At 38.9% G+C, this 21,204-nt stretch overlaps 1 protein-coding gene across 3 annotated transcripts in view; it reads left to right on the top strand.

Moving 5' to 3' along the window:
- The window catches only part of PDLIM5 (PDZ and LIM domain 5), a 215,897-nt gene that overhangs the window by 63,453 nt on the left and 131,240 nt on the right, over window positions 1-21,204 (top strand). For all 3 annotated transcript variants that reach the window (XM_082634070.1, XM_082634069.1, XM_082634071.1), the window contains one exon: window positions 3,828-3,979. In XM_082634070.1, the coding sequence (XP_082490196.1) occupies window positions 3,912-3,979 (68 nt within the window). In that variant the 5' untranslated portion in view covers window positions 3,828-3,911. The remainder of the gene's footprint in view (window positions 1-3,827; window positions 3,980-21,204) is intronic.

Raw genomic sequence — 21,204 nt, 5'->3', positions numbered from 1 at the left:
TTCATTCCTGTCCTGCCCCTAGGTTCTTCAGAACCTTTTTTTTTTTTAATATTCCATATATATGTATTAGCATACAGTATTTGTTTTTCTCTTTCTGACTTACTTCACTCTGTATGACAGACTCTAGGTCCATCCACCTCACTACAGATAACTCAATTTTGTTTCTTTTTATGGCTGAGTAATATTAGATTATTTTCTTAGTTGTTCATTACCTTTATATTACTGGACTGGGAGTATTTAAATTGCTTTTGTTGGGTACATTTTGAGCAAATGCCCATAGGTTTCAGTGTTTCTATTTTAAGGCTACCTTATGTGAAGAATGGTGAGGTAGGTAATTTAGCTGTGTTCTATTTCTGGTTAAAAAGAAAAAAAAATTTTTTTGGATGCCTTTCTTGGCTAAAACAAAATCCAGGGTAAATTATGTTTATTTTTTGTCTTATTATCAGGATTCAAATTACCATTCATTTATTTTAGTAGGGAATAGATGTCCCTTTGCCCTACCATTCAGATATGACTCTTATTTTAGGACTAGAGTTATACCTTTGTATAGACAGTTCACAGATAGATAAAACTTTTAAGACTGGAAGGGACCTTAGAAGGCCTTTGACATCATCCAGTACAACCTCCACATTTCTTGGATTAGTAATCTGAGATCAGGAGAATAATAATTAGCTAACATTTATTAAGCTGTTATCTCACATAATCTTTATAAAACCCTACAAGTAAGTCCCATGGAAAGTGGGTGGCATTGCTAGCTTTAGGAGTTGTTTTCTTTGTAAATGTCCTTCACAGTTTGAACAATTTAGTTCTGTGCAGGAGAGACGAACAGTTAGTATTTGTTATTAAATTAAATTATTTCTTTAATATTTATATTAATAAAAAAAGAAATACTAATTATTAAGACAGTCCACACCTATTATTTATTTTATTTATTAATTTTTTTATTTTTTATTTTTTTTGGCTGTTTTGGGTCTTTGTTGCTGCACGTGGGCTTTCTCTAGTTGTGACGAGTGGGTGCAACTCTTCATTGCAGTGCGTGGACTTCTCATTGTGGTGGCTTCTCTTGTTGCAGAGCACAGGCTCTAGGCGCGTGGGCTTCGGTAGTTGTGGCACATGGGCTCAGTGGTTGTGGCTCGTGGGCTCTAGAGCACAGGGTCAGTAGTTGTGGTGCACGGGCTTCAGTAGTTGTGGCACGTGGGCTCAGTAGTTGTGGCTCGTGGGCTCTAGAGCGCAGGCTCAGTAGTTGTGGTGCACAGGCTTGGTTGCTCCGTGGCATGTGGGATCTTCCCAGACCAGGGCTCAAACCCTTGTCCCCTGCACTGGCAGGTGGATTCTTAACCACTGCACCACCAGGGAAGTCCCCACACCTGTTATTTAATACAGTAAAACCATAATATTTAATGTAGGTATTATTATTTTTAAAGACTTTTCTTACTCCCACCACATGCATACATTACTTTCATATTTTAATAAATATATCTGTCTATACAGTATTTTAAAATATACTTAATAAAGTTCTATCTTAATTTTTTTCTTCTCGATCCTGTGATCCTGGAATTCAAATTAACTTTATTTAATTTTCATTGAATTTTGGTATTACTTCATCAGTCATATAATGTATAATAAAAAGTGTGTCTATATGTATGTATACACTTGTGTGTAATATAGCTATGTTGATAAGTTTGATATGCATTGAATTTTAATCTGTTTTATTACTCTGGAAATTTATTTCTTTATTGTCAACATTTCATTAATTTTTCTTACCTTTAAATATCTGGGCAGCTGAGAGGAGTTGTTTTGTTTGTTCACATTAGTACAAAGATGAAAACGGAATCACTACACTTGACCCTTGAACACTTGGAGATTAGAGGCACTGGCCCTCTGTGAAGCTGAAAATCCGCCTGTAATTTATAGTCTGTCCTCCGTATATATACGGAGGTTATATATACGGAGTTTGGTTCCTCCTTATATAAACACGCATATCATGTAGTACTATAGCATTCACTGTTGAAAAAAATCTGCATGTAAGTGGACCCACGCAGTTCAAACTCACGTTGCTCAAGGGTCAACTCTATGTACTATGTATATAATAGAGAATATTTCATTTGAAAGGTTTGAAATGTTCTATTTTACACTTTGTGTCTGTTAGATTTTACATATTCTTGCTCAAATAGATATTTTTTCTTACTAATTTCAAGGACTGTGTCCATCATTTGATAGTTGTATGTTAAATGAGATAAATTTCAAATTATTTAAAATTTTAGTTCTTCCTAACTTTGAACTTTAAAACAAACCATAGATTTTGCCAGTGTTAAATAATAAATATGTGGCATCCATTCATTCAGTATATATTATGAAGGCCTATAGTGTCAGGCACACTTCTAGCTTTAGGGTAGTTGGGGAGAAGCACGGACATGGGCACTGCCTGGATGGATCTAGCAGTCAATACTGTTTTCTTGATTTTAGATCCAAAGAGTTGTTCTTGTACACTAGGATTGATCTGCCTTGATCATTATTTTTAAGGAAAGAATTTGACAACTGATGGTACTCATAACCTATCTGAGCATACAATATCCACTTGTATTTATTGCTTTGCTTCCAGATTATGAATTCTAGCACTCAGCCCTTGTTCAGTTTGCTGAGGGATGTTTTTCTTTTAATCAAAAAGTAATTTTAGTAAAATGTTCTCTAAAATATTTAGTTTTTGTTAGTTTTAAAAAAACTGTGGTAAAATATACTTACAAAAGTTAGACATTTTAACCATTTTTAATTGCACAATTCATTAATTGCATCAAGTACATTTTCAGTGTTGTGCAGTCATTACCACTATCCTTTTCCAGATGTTTTTCATCATCCCTGAATAAAATCTACACTTTTAAGTATTAGAGTAATAGTGGTTATTTTCTTTCTTTCTTTTTTGGGCCTAGTCTCACCTGTCTTCCAACAGTCCAGTATTCAGTGTGATCTGCTTGTACTTACTGAATTCTAAACTTGTCATTTTAATTAGAATGGTTCCTTTTGATTTGTACTTGTTCCATGTTTCTAAGTATCTATTAAAATTGTATCATCTTTCATTTTACTGTCATTTTATATTTGTTTGCTCCTTTTGGAGCAATGAAATAGATACACATGAAGTTTGAAGGAGATCAAACTAAATGTAAACATGTAGAAAATTTTGTAAAAAGGGAAAAAAGATTGGGGATTAAAGATCGTGGTACACAGAAGAGTCTGACAGTCTCAGACACAACTGGTTTTCGTCCCCTCATTCTAAATGCCTGGAGCAGGAAGCACAGCCAGCATAAAAGATGTTTGGGCCTATGATCTTAAAGAATTCAGTCCCTCAAATGCTGGATATGAATTGGACTCAACAGGAAGGATAGTTCAGTAGATCCTCCATCTGTATTACTCTTTGTGCTCAAACAAAAATACAGCTGTTTAAAGAGTTTTAAAAATTATTTCTAAAAGAGTATTAAATACCCTATTCATATTACTTTTCTTTTTTTTTTCTGCTAAAATGTAGTTGCCTTGCCTACTTCTCTTCCTTATTTGTAACAATCACACACTACTGTTATACAGTAAAGAAATGGAGAACTTATCAGGGACCTTTTCTCAGACAATTAGTTCAGTTTTTTAGAAAGCAAATAAGAATTTAAGAAAATAAGTATGAAAGTCATTTGAATTTTAACTTTACCTGTTAAGCAAGATAATTTGTATTACTTTGTCTAATAGTATATTAATATACTTCTCTTTTGATATAACAAAAGTATAATTTTCATCTGTGTTTATTTTTAAAGAGTGACAATTCTAATGAAATATATTTTTTACAGCTAAAAGATGGCGGCAAAGCATCCCAGGCAAAAGTAAGAATAGGTGATGTGGTTCTCAGCATTGATGGAATAAGTGCACATGGCATGACTCATCTTGAAGCCCAGAACAAGATTAAGGGTTGTACAGGCTCTTTGAATATGACTCTGCAAAGGTAAATTGCTTTTTGTTTGGCTCTGAGAGAGAAGACAACACTGAGGAATGTGTTTTCATGTGTCTGATTCATGGTGTTAACTAAGAAACAGTTTCTGTTGCCATTGTTTCAGGTAGATAAGTAAAAAATAGAATGGCTTTTAAATTGGGTAATTAAGCAATATGAGAATTGGTGAAAGCTTTGGATTATAAGGCATGTATTCACATACGCATAAAGATTGTGTGTGCACTTTCAGAGAGTTTAAGAATTCCTGAAATTTCTCAGTGGAGTGCAGCCTAAGAATTCTTGTTACGGGGTAAAACTCTTGGCCTTAATATTCTGGGCAGTATATTAGGGGTATTCTTTTAAGATATGATTTGGCTTTTCTTAGTATGTCTTTTTCCCTTTCTTTCCCTGAGTAGAAAAGCAGAATTTTACTATACTCATTTGAAGTCCAAATTTTCTGAACTCAGTTTGGCTTCAATTTTAAAATAATCATCTCATTGATTGTACTATATCAGATCTTTTCAGCATCCCAACATTTGAACTGTATTGAGATCACCTGATTACTTGTTAAAAATAGTGATAGGAATCAGAATATCTGGAAGTAAGGACCAAGAATTATATATGAATGAATAAGTTTTCTATGATTATTATGAAATATGAAGTTAGAACCACTGCAGTGTCTTGGGTTGAGGGGAAGGGAGGAGAGAGAGGAGATAGAGGGAGGGTGATTGAATGATGGCTCTGAACCTTTAGGTTTATAAGGAAGTAGCTATCATTTACCAGGTGGTCATGGAGGGTTTTAAGCAAGTCTTGCTTTTGATAATTACATAAGTGTTCTCTGGTCTATAAAATTTGGAAAATGCCATTTTCCCCAAAAACATCTCATAGGCTTCCATAAATTGTTGTCTTTATTATAAATCTTTAAGAGGGGAACAACATGCCATACCTTCCTAACACTTTTAGCTAAGAAACCTTTTTTTTCTTGGAATCTCTCCTGGGAGTATTTAAAGGATATATACAGGGCAAATTATATGTACTTGTCTGGAAGAGTATCAATTTGGTCTTAAAACTGAATAGGAAAAATTTAGAAAAACTTAGACTTATAGATTTACTTTGTTGTAGCATGACTTTCTGACCAGTTCTCTTTTGGGGGAGTATGTGTGTGTCTGTGTGTGAAATTGCTTTCAGTGGAACTGTTGAATCAAAGGTCATGTGTATTTAAAATTTGAAAGCTATTAGCGATACGTTTTAATGCATAGAAAAGTAATCAATGAGGAAAAGTAACCTTGCTAAAAAGTCCTGTTTCGATAGTATCCTTTCTGTTCTATATATTTAGACATGTAACACAAAAATTGTTACTAATTAAGTGAAAATAGTCATTTTTACTGATAGGCATTTTTGCTAAGTATGAATTTTGAAAGGGAACCAAGAAGTCAAGAAGCTTAACTTGTGTGAGATATCAACAAAGCAACACAAATACAGATGATGTCGGGCTGTTTCTCAAATTCTAAAGTGAAAGTTTATATAGGGTATAATCTTTCTTTCTGGGCTGTGTATCATTTCTTTCATAGTTGCCTACTTGTTTTCACATTGTGCTCCCTATTTTACAACCTAGGACTCAGTATCTTATTTTCTATTGACAGCACTTCTGGTTCCGTAAGAGTAGATGAAAACCAGATGTTACCCTGTTTGGATGAATTTGCAATTTAAGTAATCTGCTACTGACTCTAATACAGATTCTTTTAAGCTACTTGAATACAAAATCTAACAAACAACTTGTTATAAACATTTGGAGATACTACTTAATCTTATCTTCCTATTTCTGAATATGGATATTCAGAGACTCAAACTATGAGAGAGAATTTTAGAGTCCTGTTGTTATCCATTGTTATTCTCCTTAAGTTTTTGAACACTTCTTGTGTCAGGTAATGTCAGCCTAAAAGAGGTTTGCGTTTAAGAGAATTCACGGTATAACATTGACAGTACTACTGAAGAAAGACTTTTTGTTTTTTATGGAAAAAATAAAACTTTCAAGAGTTATCATCAATTCTTCCCTATACCAAAGCCATTTTCTTAAGTTCTCTCTTTCTTATATCAGAGCAAATATTTTTTCTTCCACTTATTTCTGAGTTTGAACAACAGCATCCTTAATTGGCCTCCAGTCACCTTACCCTCTTTATTCCATCTGCCACCAGCCAAACTGCTGAGCATTCTTCTTCCAAACTGAGTGACCCACAACAGTATTTTCTCTGTGTAACTGTTTTCTTCATGAATATCTAGTATTTTCCTTTACAGACTTGTCTTAGTCCAGTTTCCCTAGAAACAGAACCTGAGATGGTATTCATGTGCAAATGATGTATCTAGAGAGTTCTTTCACATGTTACTTAAAAGGGAGTAGGTCAAGCAGGATTGGGAAGAAGAAGAAACTGAGATGAGGAAGGGTTTGGTTTCATTGGATGTCTAGCCTCAGCTTGACCCAGGAGGGAACTTTGGAACAAAATTGTACCATAGAGTCTGTCTTGCCTTGAGGCAAGGGAACTGGGCTTTTGTCCCCTCTCCCCTTCATTCATTAGTCATTGACCACCAGCTGTCCTGGAAATGTGTGTGTGTGCAGGAGCGTAGCTTCTGTTACTTCCACAGAAAGTTGCTGGTATGAACCATTAGCAATGCAGGGAGTACCTTTGGGACTGGATGTACCAAACCAGTCGAAGGGTTCCAGAGGACCCAGTCTGGGCACCAATAGCACGTGCTGTGAGATTCCTTCCAGACTGGAGTCCTTTGCTCAGAGGATTAGGCTCTCTGTGACCCAGGCACACTCAGATTGTCCTCCCCCTAGGACTTCCCTGGCAGTCCAATGGTTAAGACTCCGTGCTCCCACTTCAGGGGCCGAGAGTTCGATCCCTAGTCAGGGATATATGCCACCTGGTGCAGCCAAAAGTTTAAAAAAAAAAAAAAAAGAAAGATTGTCCTCCCCAGATCATCACTATTCGTCAGTGAATACCATCTTTCCATTTAAGGTAGGTTTCTTACTGTCCCTCACATGCCTTTTTTTTTTTTTGTCCTCTCATGAAATTTGCTCCATCTGGAATGCCCACCCACCTCTTCACTGCCAATACATGCCTCCACCTCCACAAATCCCATATCAAACCTCATCATCTACCCATGGTCTTTTCTTACTATTGCAACTTACTCATTTTTTTCCTCTCTAAACTCTTATGACAAGTTTATACCATTCGACTCAGCGTTTAATTGTACACTAGGTATAACCAGGAATGACAAGGCAGATTCCATGAATCATATACAAATAAACCTAATTGGTTAATAGTCATACCTAATACTGCCTATGTAATTAACTAATTACTCTGTGTTTCACCAACTAGACTCCTTGAAAGCAAAGACCTTGTTTTTTGTACTATTTGTATTTGACATCTTGTATAGTTTTGTGCTTTTAGTGTCTAATAAATATTTGATGGGCACCAGCATTATTTCTCAAACTTGGCATCATTTATTTATTCCACAGATACTTTTTGAGGTATTGCTATGTGCCAGGCACTGTTGTAGATGCTGGGGGCATTCAGCAGTGAGCAAAAACAAACAAAATCCCTGCCTCCTTGGTGCTGACCTTTTAGTGAGCAGAGGCAGACAATAAACAAGTTAAGTAATGGGAATTCCCTGTCTGTGCAGTGGTTAGGACTCGGTGCTTTCACTGCTGGGGCCCATGTTGGATCCCTGGTCAGGGAACTAAGATCCCACAAGCCACGCAGCACAGCCATAAATAAATAAATAAACAAACAAATAAGTAAAAATGTATATCACATGGAGGTGGTAAGTGCCTTGGGGAAAAATAAAGCATTTAAGGGATATAGGGAATGCAGGGGTAGGAAATTGCAATTTAAAATAGAGTGGTCGGGGGCTTCCCTGGTGGCGCAGTGGTTGAGAGTCCACCTGCTGATGCAGGGGACGTGGATTCGTGCCCCGGTCTGGAAGGATCCCACATGCCGCGGAGCGGCTGGTCCCGTGAGCCATGGCTGCTGAGCCTGCACGTCCGGAGCCTGTGCTCTGCAACGGGAGAGGCCACAGCAGTGAGAGGCCCGCGTACCGCAAAAATAATAATAATAATAATAATAAAATAAAATAGAGTGTTTGGGAGAGCCTCAGTGAGAAGGTTATTGGATATCTGGGTCACGAGTGTCCCAGGCAGAGGGAAGAGCTGGTGCAGTGGTCCTGTCAGGAGGCCAGTGGGCCCGGAGCAGAGGGGGTGAAGGCAGCAAGGTCAGAAGTGAGGTCAGAGAGATAGCAGGAAGTGAGTGGAGATGGGACAGTACTTGTAGGACCCATGCGTCACTGCAACATTTGTAATCGACTTTAAATTTTCCTGGGCCTATAGAAAGTTGTGAGAAAGCCTTGAAGAGTTATAGCTGCTTGGCCAGCTCTACAGCAGGATTTGGGAGAGAGGTGGTTTCATTATTGGAAAGGGGCTAGAAGGAAGAGCAGACCAAGCCTCTGCCCAGTCTTGATAGCCACGGGACTGCCTTTTTCTTCTAGTGCGGTAGAAATACTGGACGATTACCACTTCTGCTGATCTCCACCCAAGAACCCCCAGCAGGAGACTATGACAGAGAAAACCCATCTTTTTTTTTTTTTTTTTTTTTAATTTATTTTTGGCTGCGTTGGGTTTTTGTTGCTGCACGTGGGCTTTCTCTAGTTGTGGTGAGCGGGGGCTACTCTTTGTTGCAGTGCACGGGCTTCTCATTGCAGTAGCTTCTCTTGTTGTAGAGTACGGGCTCTAGGCATGCAGGCTTCAGTAGTTGTGGCACATGGGCTCAGTAGTTGTGGCTTGTGGGCTCTAGAGCGCAGGCTAGTAGTTGTGGCACATGGGCTTCATCGCTCCGTGGCATGTGAGATCTTCCCGGACCAGGGATTGAACTCGTTTCGCCTGCATTGGCAGGCAGATTCTTAACCACTGCGCCACCAGGGAAGTCCCCCCTCTTTGTTTTTGAAGTGAAAGTTACCAGCAATTTTGTTTTGTGAATTTTTTTGTATTAAGTATTATTGTTATATATCTGTTCATTATATATATATATTTAATTGACCTCTTCTTTAAGCCCAACCTCAAAATCCTAAAATAAGATTTAGATAAGAAAAGGTAAGATAAAGATACTTGCTTGAGTAAGGTTATTTTGGAACTTTTTTTTCAATCTTGTCTAATTTGGGGGTATGTAATAAAGCAAACATATGCTCTCTCATTGATATCCTAAAAAAATAAGACTTGACTCACTATATTCTAGTATCTAATGAATATAGAGGTGTGGAAGATTTCATTTTGACTTCTTTTATCGTTGGAAAAGATTGGAAAATATTTTTTCCCCCTGAAACTGGCACTGATTCTAAGAGTGCTACAACTGGACAATGAAAAATTCTATTTGAAATTATTTTTCCTCTTGGGAGAACAGGCAAATAGTAGTGTGCTTGTTTTTAAATATCAAGTGCTTTTTGCCTATGCTTTTGATCCACGTCAAAGTGGATCATTTTAAAAATTACATTATTTCAGCTAATAATAGAAGAAGACTACTTTCTGAAGTTTTGATGTCAAATAACTCTATGAACTATATTAGAGTTGGAGTCCATGAATAAGATTTTTAACTATTTCATTTTATTTCATTAATTCTTTGCATAACATAGATAAACTTGCTACTGACTTACTGTATGAATTGGGGTAAGTTGCTAAACTTCTGGGCCTTAATTTTCTTGACTGTAAAATAAGGTCATGAGTGATTTCTAAGTTCCCTTAAATTCTGGTTCTTGTTCTGGTTTTTTAGCTGTAAATGGATAAGTTCCCTAAAGTTTGCTATTAGATCAGACTAACTTCAGTTTGCTTGTTTTGGCTGAGAGAATCAGGAAATTGGACTTTCTTCACTGGAGTTATCTTAAACTATGCCAGGTTAGCAAAGTGACTTGTACTGCCCTGCCGACTTTAAGGTGAAAGGTAGGTCAGCTGGATATTCAAACAGAACTTAATCATAAAAAAATACTTTATATACTTGTCCTTATTTTATACTTTAACATTAATCCTTTCAGAATCACAGAGAATATATATAACTTTTCTAATCTTCCTTGTTTTTTACATTATCAGTAGTGGCGTTCTGTGGGTTTATTTACTTATTTACTTTGGTTCCTTAAATTTCATTTAGTGTATAACTTGTTATGATTGGAAGTGAAAGATCTAGAAGGATTGAGTTTTGAAAAATATTGATGTACTCTCTGCCTCCCCCTTCTTCCTCATCCTTCAAACAGCAGAAAAATTGTCAGAGGTCCGGTAACTACTGCTAATGAATGACAGACTGGAATAATTTAATAGGCACATTGAGTTACAAAAAAAAAAAGAAGTAGCTGTGGTACCAGACTGAAGCTATTAGCCATCTTTTGTTTCATTTTAATGGATTGCTTAACATCCTGTTACTGTTAACTTTAATGAGTTCACCTCTGCTCTTTCTTTCTCTATTAGCATAGATGCAAGATATTAAAAAACACTTTTTTAAAATCCAAGTTTTCAGTTCTCTATCTGGGATGTTTCAATTCATGTGAATTAAAAGACATTTAGTTCGATTACCTTTTCATTTAATTGGAGTTGCACATTATCCCACCTCAGGTTCCTTTTTTCCCCTTGGTATTTCACATACTTTTTGAATGTGTTTTCTGCAATTTAGGTTTTACTGTGTGTTTGTTTGTTTGATCGTTTGTGTTGGTTCTAGTTTCATTTTTTAATTCTTTGTTTGGAGGATGACTTTTCCAGAAGGACTGTCTGATTAATCCTCCCTCTCCCTCATCATTAAAATTAGAAGTGCTGCTTAGGAAAGGGGATGAGGACAAGCAGGCATTGACATCTCTTTTGTGCAAGTCTTTTCACATATACATTTAATCCTTCTATCAGTCCATTGAGAAAGGAGTTAACACCCATTTTTCAGATGATTAATTTATGGTTTTGAGGGTTTATGTGACTTGCATAACAAAGCCAGGTCAGTTCAAAGACTATTTCCCTCCCCCACTTTCTTATAGCTAGGACTGTGACTATAGTCTCCTAATAAAATTTGACAAGACAGGAGAGTAATTCAGTGGGGGTAACTCTTTGACTCTTTCACTTGTAAGCAACAGTGTCTCTGTTTTCACACTCACCTGTTGGTATTCTGTAATAAATATTGTGCCTAAATTATTTTCTATGTGCTTCGTAGACCCCATAGGTTAGAATAAAAGTAAAAGAGAAAAAGCAGGCTAAATAGGTTCATGGGTCACTAGATAGGAGCATTCACTTGGATACTGACTTGTATATATGGTTGCCTGTCCTAAATCAGAATATCATCTTTTATTTTTCCCTCCCAAGTTTATAAGCCTGTTGACTATATTTGCTAAATTATTACTGTATTAAAGTTTGAAGACTTTGTTCTTCAGCAGGCTTCTGTGTATGCATCCCATGAGTAACTAAGGATTTAGGAATTTAAAAAAATACGTTTTTAAGACTCTTTGCTCAATATGACACTGACTGGAAAAGATACCAAAACTGTCAATCAACAAATCCATCAACAGACATGGAAGAGAAGTATTTCTCTTCTGTCTCTTTTTCTTCAATTCGGTAGGGATAAAGATTGCTGAAAATGAACTTGAAGGCTCAAATTAGCACATCTTTTTTGATAGTCTGTAGCAATTTGAATATGGGTTCATCGGGGTGTATTTTGCAATTCTTCCACTTTGCCTCTTGAAACTGCGCAGTTATTTTATTTTATTTTATTTTTAATTTATGTATTTAATTTTTGGCTGTGTTAGGTCTTCGTTGCTGTGCGCAGGCTTTCTCTGGTTGCTGTGAGCCAGGGCTACTCTTTTTTTTTTTTGCGGTATGCGGGCCTCTCACTGCTGTGGCCTCTCCCGTTGCAGAGCACAGGCTCCGGACGCGCAGGCTCAGCGGCCATGGCTCACGGGCCCAGCCACTCCGCGGCATGTGGGATCTTCCCATACCGGGGCACGAACCCGTGTCCCCTGCATCGGCAGGCAGACTCTCCACCACTGCACCACCAGGGAAGCCCCCAGGGCTACTCTCCGTTGCAGAGCGCAGGCTTCTCATTGCTGTGGCTTCTCTTGTTGCGGAGCACGGGCTCTAGGAATGCGGGCTTCAGTAGTTGTGGCACGCGGTCTGAGTAGTTGCGCCTTGCGGACTCTGGAGCACAGGCTCAGTAGTTGTGGTACACGGGCTTAGTTGCTCTGCAGCATGTGGGATCTTCCCTGACTAGGGCTTGAACCCATGTCCCCTGCATTGGCAGGTGGTTTCTTATCCACTGTGCCACCAGGGAAGTCCCTTTTATTTTATTTTATTTTATTATTTTTGTTGTTGTTGTTCGGTACGCGGGCCTCTCACTGTTGTGGCCTCTCCCGTTGCGGAGCACAGGCTCCGGACGCACAGGCTCAGCAGCCATGGCTCACGGGCCCAGCCGCTCTGCAGCATGTGGGATCTTCCCGGACCGGGGCATGAACCCGTGTCCCCTGCATCGGCAGGCGGACTCTCAACCACTGCGCCACCAGGGAAGCCCCTAACTTTTATTTTTTAACATAAAAGTTTTATTTACTTTTCTGAAGGAAAAATTACTTCAGTTATAATCCTTTGGGAAAAAATCCTAGGAAATTTGTAAAATTTTAATTTGTAGAATATTTCATCTGTGCAGAATTTTTAAACGAAGCCATGAAATAGAGATATAAAGAAGGGGAATGGTAATAAAACTGACTTTGAAATTAGGCAAACTTGGTGCAAACCTTGATTCTACCACTTGCCTAGCTTAGGCAAGTTACATAAGTGAGTTTCAGTTAACCATTTGTAAATGGGCATAGTAATAACTGCCTTCTAAGGCTCTTGTAAAGATTAAATAACAAATGTAAAGAACCTAGGATATAACAGAGATACGTTTTCTCTTCTTTCTTCCTATTTCTCCAGTATAAGTAAGTATTAATATAGTATCCTTTGTAAAGTTACTTCCAGGAGGTTATATTTATTTTGTTTCTTAGCAACAAAATGGGTGTGACTGGAGGGAAATAGGGAGAAAATGAGAGGGCAGTCGGGTAGGTAGTTATCTTGGAAAGTCAGAAAGATGATTATGCAAGTGTTAGAAGAAAGGATTGTTTAGTCAAGTGAGTGGGTTTTGATCCTACAGTTGTAATTAAAGCTTTTTAAAAGCATGAGGGGATACAAACATTATGCTGAGTGCCAGGTAACTACTGCTTTGGTTAAAAAACTCTCAACCAGTAATTTATGGCAGCGGAGAGAAACCAGTACATACCTAGTCTTCTTTTTTCTGCTAATTCCTTTTGTTCTCCTTAGAGGAAGAATGCAGATGTAATTCTCCTTTACTGTGAGTTAAGCCAGAAAGACAAACAAAACAAGTGTTTTTTCTGTCACTCTCCCATCCAAACTCATGTGTATTCCCTTTAAAGTAATTTACATTAGTTAAATTGCTAACTTTTGGACTGCTTTATGATACTTTTAGAAATAATTTTCTCTTGTAACTTTTCATCAACACTATCATTACTTAATTAGTTGGAAAATCTCATAATGTTCCAAATTTTTGAACATCGGACTTCTCTAGATTTACCTTATGACCAGAAGCCATAAGGGGTAGACATAAAGAGAGTGATTTATGATTTCTGCCTTTAAGGAACTTATATCTATTTATTAGGACATTCATTGAGATAAGAAGACACAGAAAGTGCTACAGAGATTCAAAGAGGGCAAGATCTCATTGAAACGGAAAGGCTTCCTGGAGGTGCTGCATCTGGGGCTAGGCTTTGATGAGAAGGCCATCTCAGGTGGAGGTGGCCAGTCCCCAGGCATCTGTGGGGAGGAGTGTGTGGACCAGTTGGACATGGAGATAAGAATAAAAGTTAGATGCAAATAGTGCTTTGCAGAGTCTTAGACACTGAGATATTCAAAGTTTTGATCAGAAAAGTGACATTTCCTGGATAATATTTAGTGAGATAGCTTGGAAGAAGGTGGAGAGGCGAGAGGCAGGGAGACTGGTCAGGCAAGTATTACAGTAACGTGGCTATTTGCGGGCTTGGAGTGGAAAGCAGAGGAGAAACGGGAGAAATGAGAACTTGTGAACAGGAGTTCTGAAAGCCACAGTAATGGTGTGGATATGAGGGAAGAGGGAAGAACCGAAGACAGCCCAGGTGCTCAGCCTGCAGGACCCAGGCTCCGTTCTCCTTTCATCTTCCCCTTGTTTTCCTCTTCTCATTGGAGCCTGGCTTCTGCCGCTGTCATGTCACTGAAACTGACGCCTGGACGTCTCACAGATTCCTCAAGCTCAACATGGTCAAAACTGAGCTCCAGGGCTTCCCTGGTGGCGCAGTGGTTGAGAGTCTGCCTGCCGATGCAGGGGACACGGGTTCGTGCCCCGCTCCGGGAAGATCCCACATGCCGTGGAGTGGCTGGGCCCGTGAGCCACGGCTGCTGAGCCTGCGCGTCCGGAGCCTGTGCTCCGCAACCGGAGAGGCCACAACAGTGAGAGGCCCGCGTACCGCAAAAAAAAAAAAAAAAACAAACAAAAAAAAACTGAGCTCCACACTGCGTGTCACCAATTTGCATCTCCTGCTGCGCTTATCTTGTTGAAGGGCCCACCATCCACCGTGTTACCAGATCAGAAAGGCTCATTCCTTGCTGAACCTCCCATGCCCATCTCTAGCCCCCTGTTCAGTACAATTTGCATAGATCTCCAAGCACACTATGAATAGAATAGAATAAATTAGCATGGCCTCAGGGTGGGTTGGTGGGGAGAGATACAGTTCCTAGCCCTAATGCATATATCTTAAACAGAAAGGTTTAAGGTCCATCTAATTGAACATTTGCTGTGCTGGTCACTGGGGAGGGAAAGGGATGTCCTCACACCTGCCCTCAAGGAGCTCACAGGGTGGAGCAGTGGTTTCTGACCTTAAATAAGGACCTTTTTTTTTTCAATGTCAAATATTTCATGGGCACCCCTTCCCCCACCATGTTAGGATAACAATTATTTTTAAAGTAACTGCAGATTTTGTAAATATTGTATTGCAGTTTTAAATGAAGAGGAAGATTTTTTACGTTTATGTATAAGAATCTACATTTATTTAAAAATCCAAATATATAATACATGATTTAAGCAGACTTTAGTGTTTAGTACATAGATGAATTCATGAATCATTTGTGAAAACTTAGAACTGTGTGCCCGTTACCTCCAGTTGCTTCAAGTGTGGTTCACAGATCGGGAACCACTGGCCAAAAACATTTAAGCCATCTGGAAGCAGAGAGACAGGGGAGCAGAGACATCCGCAGGGAAGGCGAGACTGAGGAGAGACCGCATGAGGATGGGGAGGGAAACAAAGACAGAAAGACACAGACTGCAGGACCGTTGAAGGAGCAGCGTAACAGGAGAAGATTCTCCTGGTCACATCGGGTTTATAGCAGATTAAAAAGACCCATGGTTCCACAACATCGGATTCTACCAAATTTACCTTCATTATCATTTTAAGAAAAAAAGCTAATTTCAGAGATTAAGAGGAGAAACATACAGTTATTTCCTTATATAAAAAGGAATAGCTGAGAAAGATGTAACATGCACCCTAAGTGGAAAGAATATCACGCCCACCTTTTGAAGGGAAGAAATAATATTCTATTTTTACACGCTCCAGTGCCTATCACCGTGGCTTGGACATAGAAGATACTCAGTAAATAGTTATTGCCTCGAGTAGTAGAGACTGCTACTTGTAAAAATACAGTAATTTTTCTACTTTTGCATAACAAATTTAGAAATACTTTACGAGGAGTTATTAGTGAGGTAGAGTGGCAGACCGGTCATTCTTGTGTTTTGAATGGCAGCGGTCTCCTTGGAATTCAAAATAAACATTGTTGTCCATCGCATTGAGAGCTTTTGAAAGGATTGAAATTCAGGTCACTCCCAGCTGTTTCCAGCGGCTGTTGTTGCTATTAGGGTCTCAAAGGCTGAAATAGCTTAGGCTTTATAACAGTTGGAAAGTAAACAAGAGTGAAGGGCTGTGCAGAACACAAGCGGCAGAGTATTTATACTGTTGAACTTTGTAGCTTACTTTTTCTTTCATGTATTTCAAAGGCTGTATTTTCCTAGTAAACCAGCTTTATAAATAGATTTCTAAATGTTACTATGTCCTAATAATTTCTTTTATCAGCTATGATCCCTGTTAACACTTGCTCTGAAATTTAAAGCATATGAAATATAGTCTTTCATTCATCTGTTTTTTGTATGTATGAATTTTAATTTCTGGTATAATACAGCAGGAGTTCATTTCTGCATTACAGTAAAAATCCATAGATGATAATCTTGAGTTCAGTGACCTCCCTTACAATCCAGTCTGCCTTTATCTTGACTGTTGTGGCTGAAGTTTATGGTACTGTTTTCCTGTGTAATTCATCCTGTTACAATGAGTACGAGGGGCTTTCCAGATTCTTTTGTTTTATTGGAATTTTGTTATATAGACTGTGTTTTGAAATAGTGGATTATTTATTAGTCCAGAATGTTTTTGTTATCCTGAGGATATGTCTGGTCACTAAATTATTCTTAAAACTAAGAAAAGTATTTTTGTATTTGAAAGCTAAGCTAGTTAACTGCCTCTTTCAAACTAGGATTTTGATCTCTTTGACACACTGAAATACAGAACAACATCTCTTTTCTAGATTTCATAGATTCTGTAACGTTCACGTAGATTTCATTTTCTAATGAGAACCTGTTCACTTTAGTAAGGCAAAGAGTTATCTCCAAGGGATCAAAGTGGATTGTTCCTCTATTGAAACTTTGCTGTGATGTTTTTGATTTTTACGTGCAATTTTTATTGCTATATAATATTTACAGTTGAATTATTTTAGTATTATGCAGAAAAGTGTTCATTTTTATTTTCCCTTTAAAGAAGCTTGTATGGGTTCTAGCAATATTCATGTTCCCAAGGACTTTAGATAATAGTTTTTCTTCTGAGATAGCTGATGGAAAAAGTGTTAAAGTTGCTAGGGATGCCAGTGTTCATAGCAGCATTATTTACAGTTGCCAAGGTATGGAAGCAACCTAAGTGTTCATCGACTGATAACTGGATAAAGAAGATGTGGTATATATACACAATGGAATACTACTCAGTCATAAAAAGGAATGAAATCTTGCCATTTGCGGCAACACGGATGGACTTGGAGGGCATTATGCTAAGTGGAATAAGTCAGACAGAGAAAAGCAAATACTGTATGATATCACTTATATGTGGAATCCAAAGAGGTACAATGAAGTAGTGAAAAAAAAAACAAAAAAGAAGTAGACTCAGATACAGAACACAAACTTGTGGTTGCCAGTGGGGTGAGGGAGAGGGGAGGGGCAATATAGGGTAGGGGATTTAAAAAAGGGTTATTATGGGATTATATGAAGTCACGTGTGTGAAACTTTTGAAAATTATAAAGCACTCTAGAATTTAAAAATAAAATACCAAACACTTAAAAAAAAAAGTTCCTAGGAATGCTATCTCAGTCATGTTTCTTAGTACACAGTAGGAATTTAGCAAGTAAAGCATATTAAAAAGAAACTGGAATTTAAAATTTTTACTCCAACAAGTTACTAAGCTAGGAACTTTATATACTTTAGTCATTTAATCTTCACAGCTGTTATTGTGGCACATATTGATATTATCACTGTACTTTACGGGAAAGTTAAGTAAATACTTCAAAATCACACAACTTGTATGTAAGCCAGAAGTCAAGCTCAGATCTGTTTCCCTCCTAATATAATGATTTTTCTACAATGTTACACTGTCTTTAAACAAAGGGATTTTAAAAATATTTTTATTGTACAGTCATCGTAATACATGTTGTCTAAAAGTTCATTTTGCTTTTCCAAATACACCACAAAATAAGCATTTTTGCCATTAACTTTGTTTGATATTCCAGTAAATTTCAAATTCCATGGAAAATACTAGCAAGGAGTCAATACTCTGAAAAATTTGCTTTTTTAGAAGCTCACAAAATATTCTAGCGGTAATATTACCTCATTCATTCCTTTAGCAGCTCCAATGTGTACATTTTCTGGGTAAATTAAAGCAGCTTTAATAATACCTTCATTTGTGGAACAGCTTTTCAGTTGAATTAAAATGCATGGCTAGGGCTTCCCTGCTGGCGCAGTGGTTGGGAGTCCTCCTGCCGATGCAGGGGACATGGGTTCGTGCCCCGGTCCGGGAAGATCCCACATGCCGCGGAGCGGCTGGGCCTGTGAGCCATGGGTGCTGAGCCTGCGCGTCCGGAGCCTGTGCTCCGCAACGGGAGAGGCCACAACAGTGAGAGGCCCGCATACTGCAAAAAAAAAAAAAAAAAAAAAAAATACATGGCTAAGTTCAAGTATAGGGAACAGACTTTGTAGATTCACAGTATTTTAGAGTTTGAAGCAACTCCAGCTGTCAACCTGTGGAGCTGTTAGTCTACCTACACAATTTGTCTCTTTTTGTACTTCAAAATTTCTTTTTGATCTGTGTAAAAAATACCTACGGTGACCACTCTGTAACAGTCGTGACACTACGTTGGAGTTGTACAGCAGAGGAGCTGAGGTCAGCCTGTGAGCTGAACCTCCGCACCCCAGCACCTTTCACCTGGCTCTGCTGTTTTCTCATGTGTTTTGTGGTCTAATGTTCTCTTAGGTCTCTCATCGATATCTTAAGCCGAGAGTGGGAAATAACACTGGATTTAGTGGTAAATTGGTTTATAGGAAATACCGTAACTGTTAAACAAACCAACATGTTTCCTCTTTTCTCTAATCTTTTCTCCTACTTTCTTTAAGTTGCTTATCTTCCTGCATTTCTTTCTTTCTTTGGAGTCTTAAAATCCCTCCTCTTGACTCTAAGGTGTCAAAATGTCCTCCCCAAATTATACATGTCTGGTGCTTGAATAAACCTTATGTAATTGAGTTACAGAAATAAGTAAAATGTTTATGTTGTTTCAGTGGATATCGAGACCTTAGAGACACTACAATACAGCCACCTTCACCACACCACCCCTCCCCCACCGTAACACACACACACACACACACACACACGTGGGATGAGTGGTGATGGCAGGAAGGAACAGAGTAGCTTTGTTCAAGCACCTGAAGTTTCAGATTCTGAAAAGGAAGAATTGTTTAGACCAAGGGCAGTGAGAAAGTTTGCCGGGACCCCACCGAAGAGAGATCCTAGTTCGGGGTGATTCCATGATTAAAATACAGGGCAAGTTATAAGTTAGTACAAAAAGAACTCTGTTTTCCCAGGAATCAGATGAGCTGTCCTGGAGGTTAAAAGGACTGTACAAACTTCAACAAGATGTGAATGAGTGACAAGATGAACTGAGTTTTCTGTAACTTGTACTTATGCATGTGTATCTATATATAATACCAAATTCATACCCCCAATTCCTTTGTAGTGTAGAAAACTTTGTAGTGTAGTGAAAGGAACTTTGTAGTGTAGAAAACTTTAGGCTGCTGACTGAATGTGTTGGCTAAAGAGGACATTTATGAGAATGGAGAAATGTTGGGGAATCTTGGGGCCACTGAGGCCATGAGGTATGGGAGAGAAAGCACCCTCTTTTCCTCCCTCCCTTTCTTCTGAAAGCATATGTTTAACTATAGTTAAATATATGGGCAGTGACTATGCTAGAACCAGGGACTAAGTAGAGAAATAAATGCATCTCTTAGTTCAAGAAGCCCCTAATGGGAAGAAGCAGACATTTTTATAATACAGGTGAGTGATGGTCAGAATGCAGGTGTGTACAAGTAGCATCTGGGACGTAGAGAAAGGAGTCAGAAGGAGGCAGAGAAGATATTCCATGAGCTAAGGCATGAGTCGAAGCTTGAACATAGAATCGGGGCTTGCCAGGGGGTCAGCAGTAGGAAGAGAGAAGGCATTCTAGGTAGAGAGGGTGGCACACCTGCTCTGAGAACTTGCCAGTAGTCCACTGTGGCTGAAACGTAGCTTTTGAGAGAACAGGAGGAGTAGGACGTGGTGAGAGGGCTCAGAGGGTTCGGGTTATTCTAAAAGGTGCTCAGCTGCCATAAGTCACATTTTGAATTTCGGTTCTTCGTCAGTGGGAAACTGTGGAAGAGTTACCTGGCAATAACAGGTGTAAAAATAATAGCTAATATTTATTGAGTAGGTACTGTATGTCAGGCATACTTTTAAATGCTTTACGTGTAACTCATTTCATCCTTTCGAGCACCCTGCAAGGCTTGGATGCTGTTATTCTTCTATCAAAGATAAGGCAAACTGTGCCTGCACTCAGCTGCGGGGTTAGGAGCCCAAGCGTTCGGGCTGCGTGCAGGATGTGTAGGCCCTGGAGAGGAGGGTGCCAGTCAGGAGACCGTTCACAGGTGCAGGTGGGAGCTAGTGAAGGCCCGGGCTGAACAGAGGTGGTGAGAGTTCTGCTGCTGGTGAGGACAGAAAGTTCCAAAACTGCTTGGGTCACTTTCTGATGAGCAGCTATGCTGATTCCCGTCTTCCTGCATCCTTGCTTATTGCTTCTTTCTCTCATTTAGAACTCGATTCTGTTCCTTCTGTTTAGTTTTTCTCTCTTCTCTCCCATTAGTAATGCTTATTTCCTCATTCTTTTAACAAATATTTGTCAGGTTTTTAGTTGTTGTGAGGCTCCATTAATTACTGTGCAGTTACAGAAAAGAAAAAAGAAGAGAAAGACACACACAGTCCCTGCCTTAACGAGGTGTATGACAGGTCAGATAAGTGCAGAACCTGTAATTCAGGTCAGTGTGAGAGGGGCCATCAGAATGATACAAACTTCTGGGAAAGCCATGGTCATTTGTATAGTTCATCTTCTGTTTGTATTTCTTTTTTTTTTTTTTTTTGCGGTATGCAGGCCTCCCACTGTTGTGGCCTCTCCCATTGTGGAGCACAGGCTCCGGACGCGCAGGCTCAGTGGCCATGGCTCACAGGCCCAGCCGCTCCGCGGCATGTGGGATCTTCCCGGACCGGGGCACGAACCCGTGTCCCCTGCATCGGCAGGCGGACTCTCAACCACTGCGCCACCAGGGAAGCCCTCTGCTCTGTTTTTAGATGATCTGTTTTGAAGTATTACCTGTATGATAGCTAGTCTTTTATTTAATTAGGAATGAATTCATGCCTGGTAAGTTTTTTCTGCTTGTTGCATAGTATCTGTTTTGGGATGTATATGCGTAAGATTCATTGATGAATTCTCT

This window comes from Mesoplodon mirus (genome assembly GCF_964341445.2).
Source record: "Mesoplodon mirus genome assembly, chromosome: 2".
Taxonomy (NCBI): Eukaryota; Metazoa; Chordata; class Mammalia; order Artiodactyla; family Ziphiidae; genus Mesoplodon; species Mesoplodon mirus.
Note: the sequence above shows the minus strand (reverse complement) of the source record. Positions and strands in the feature narration are given on the sequence as shown.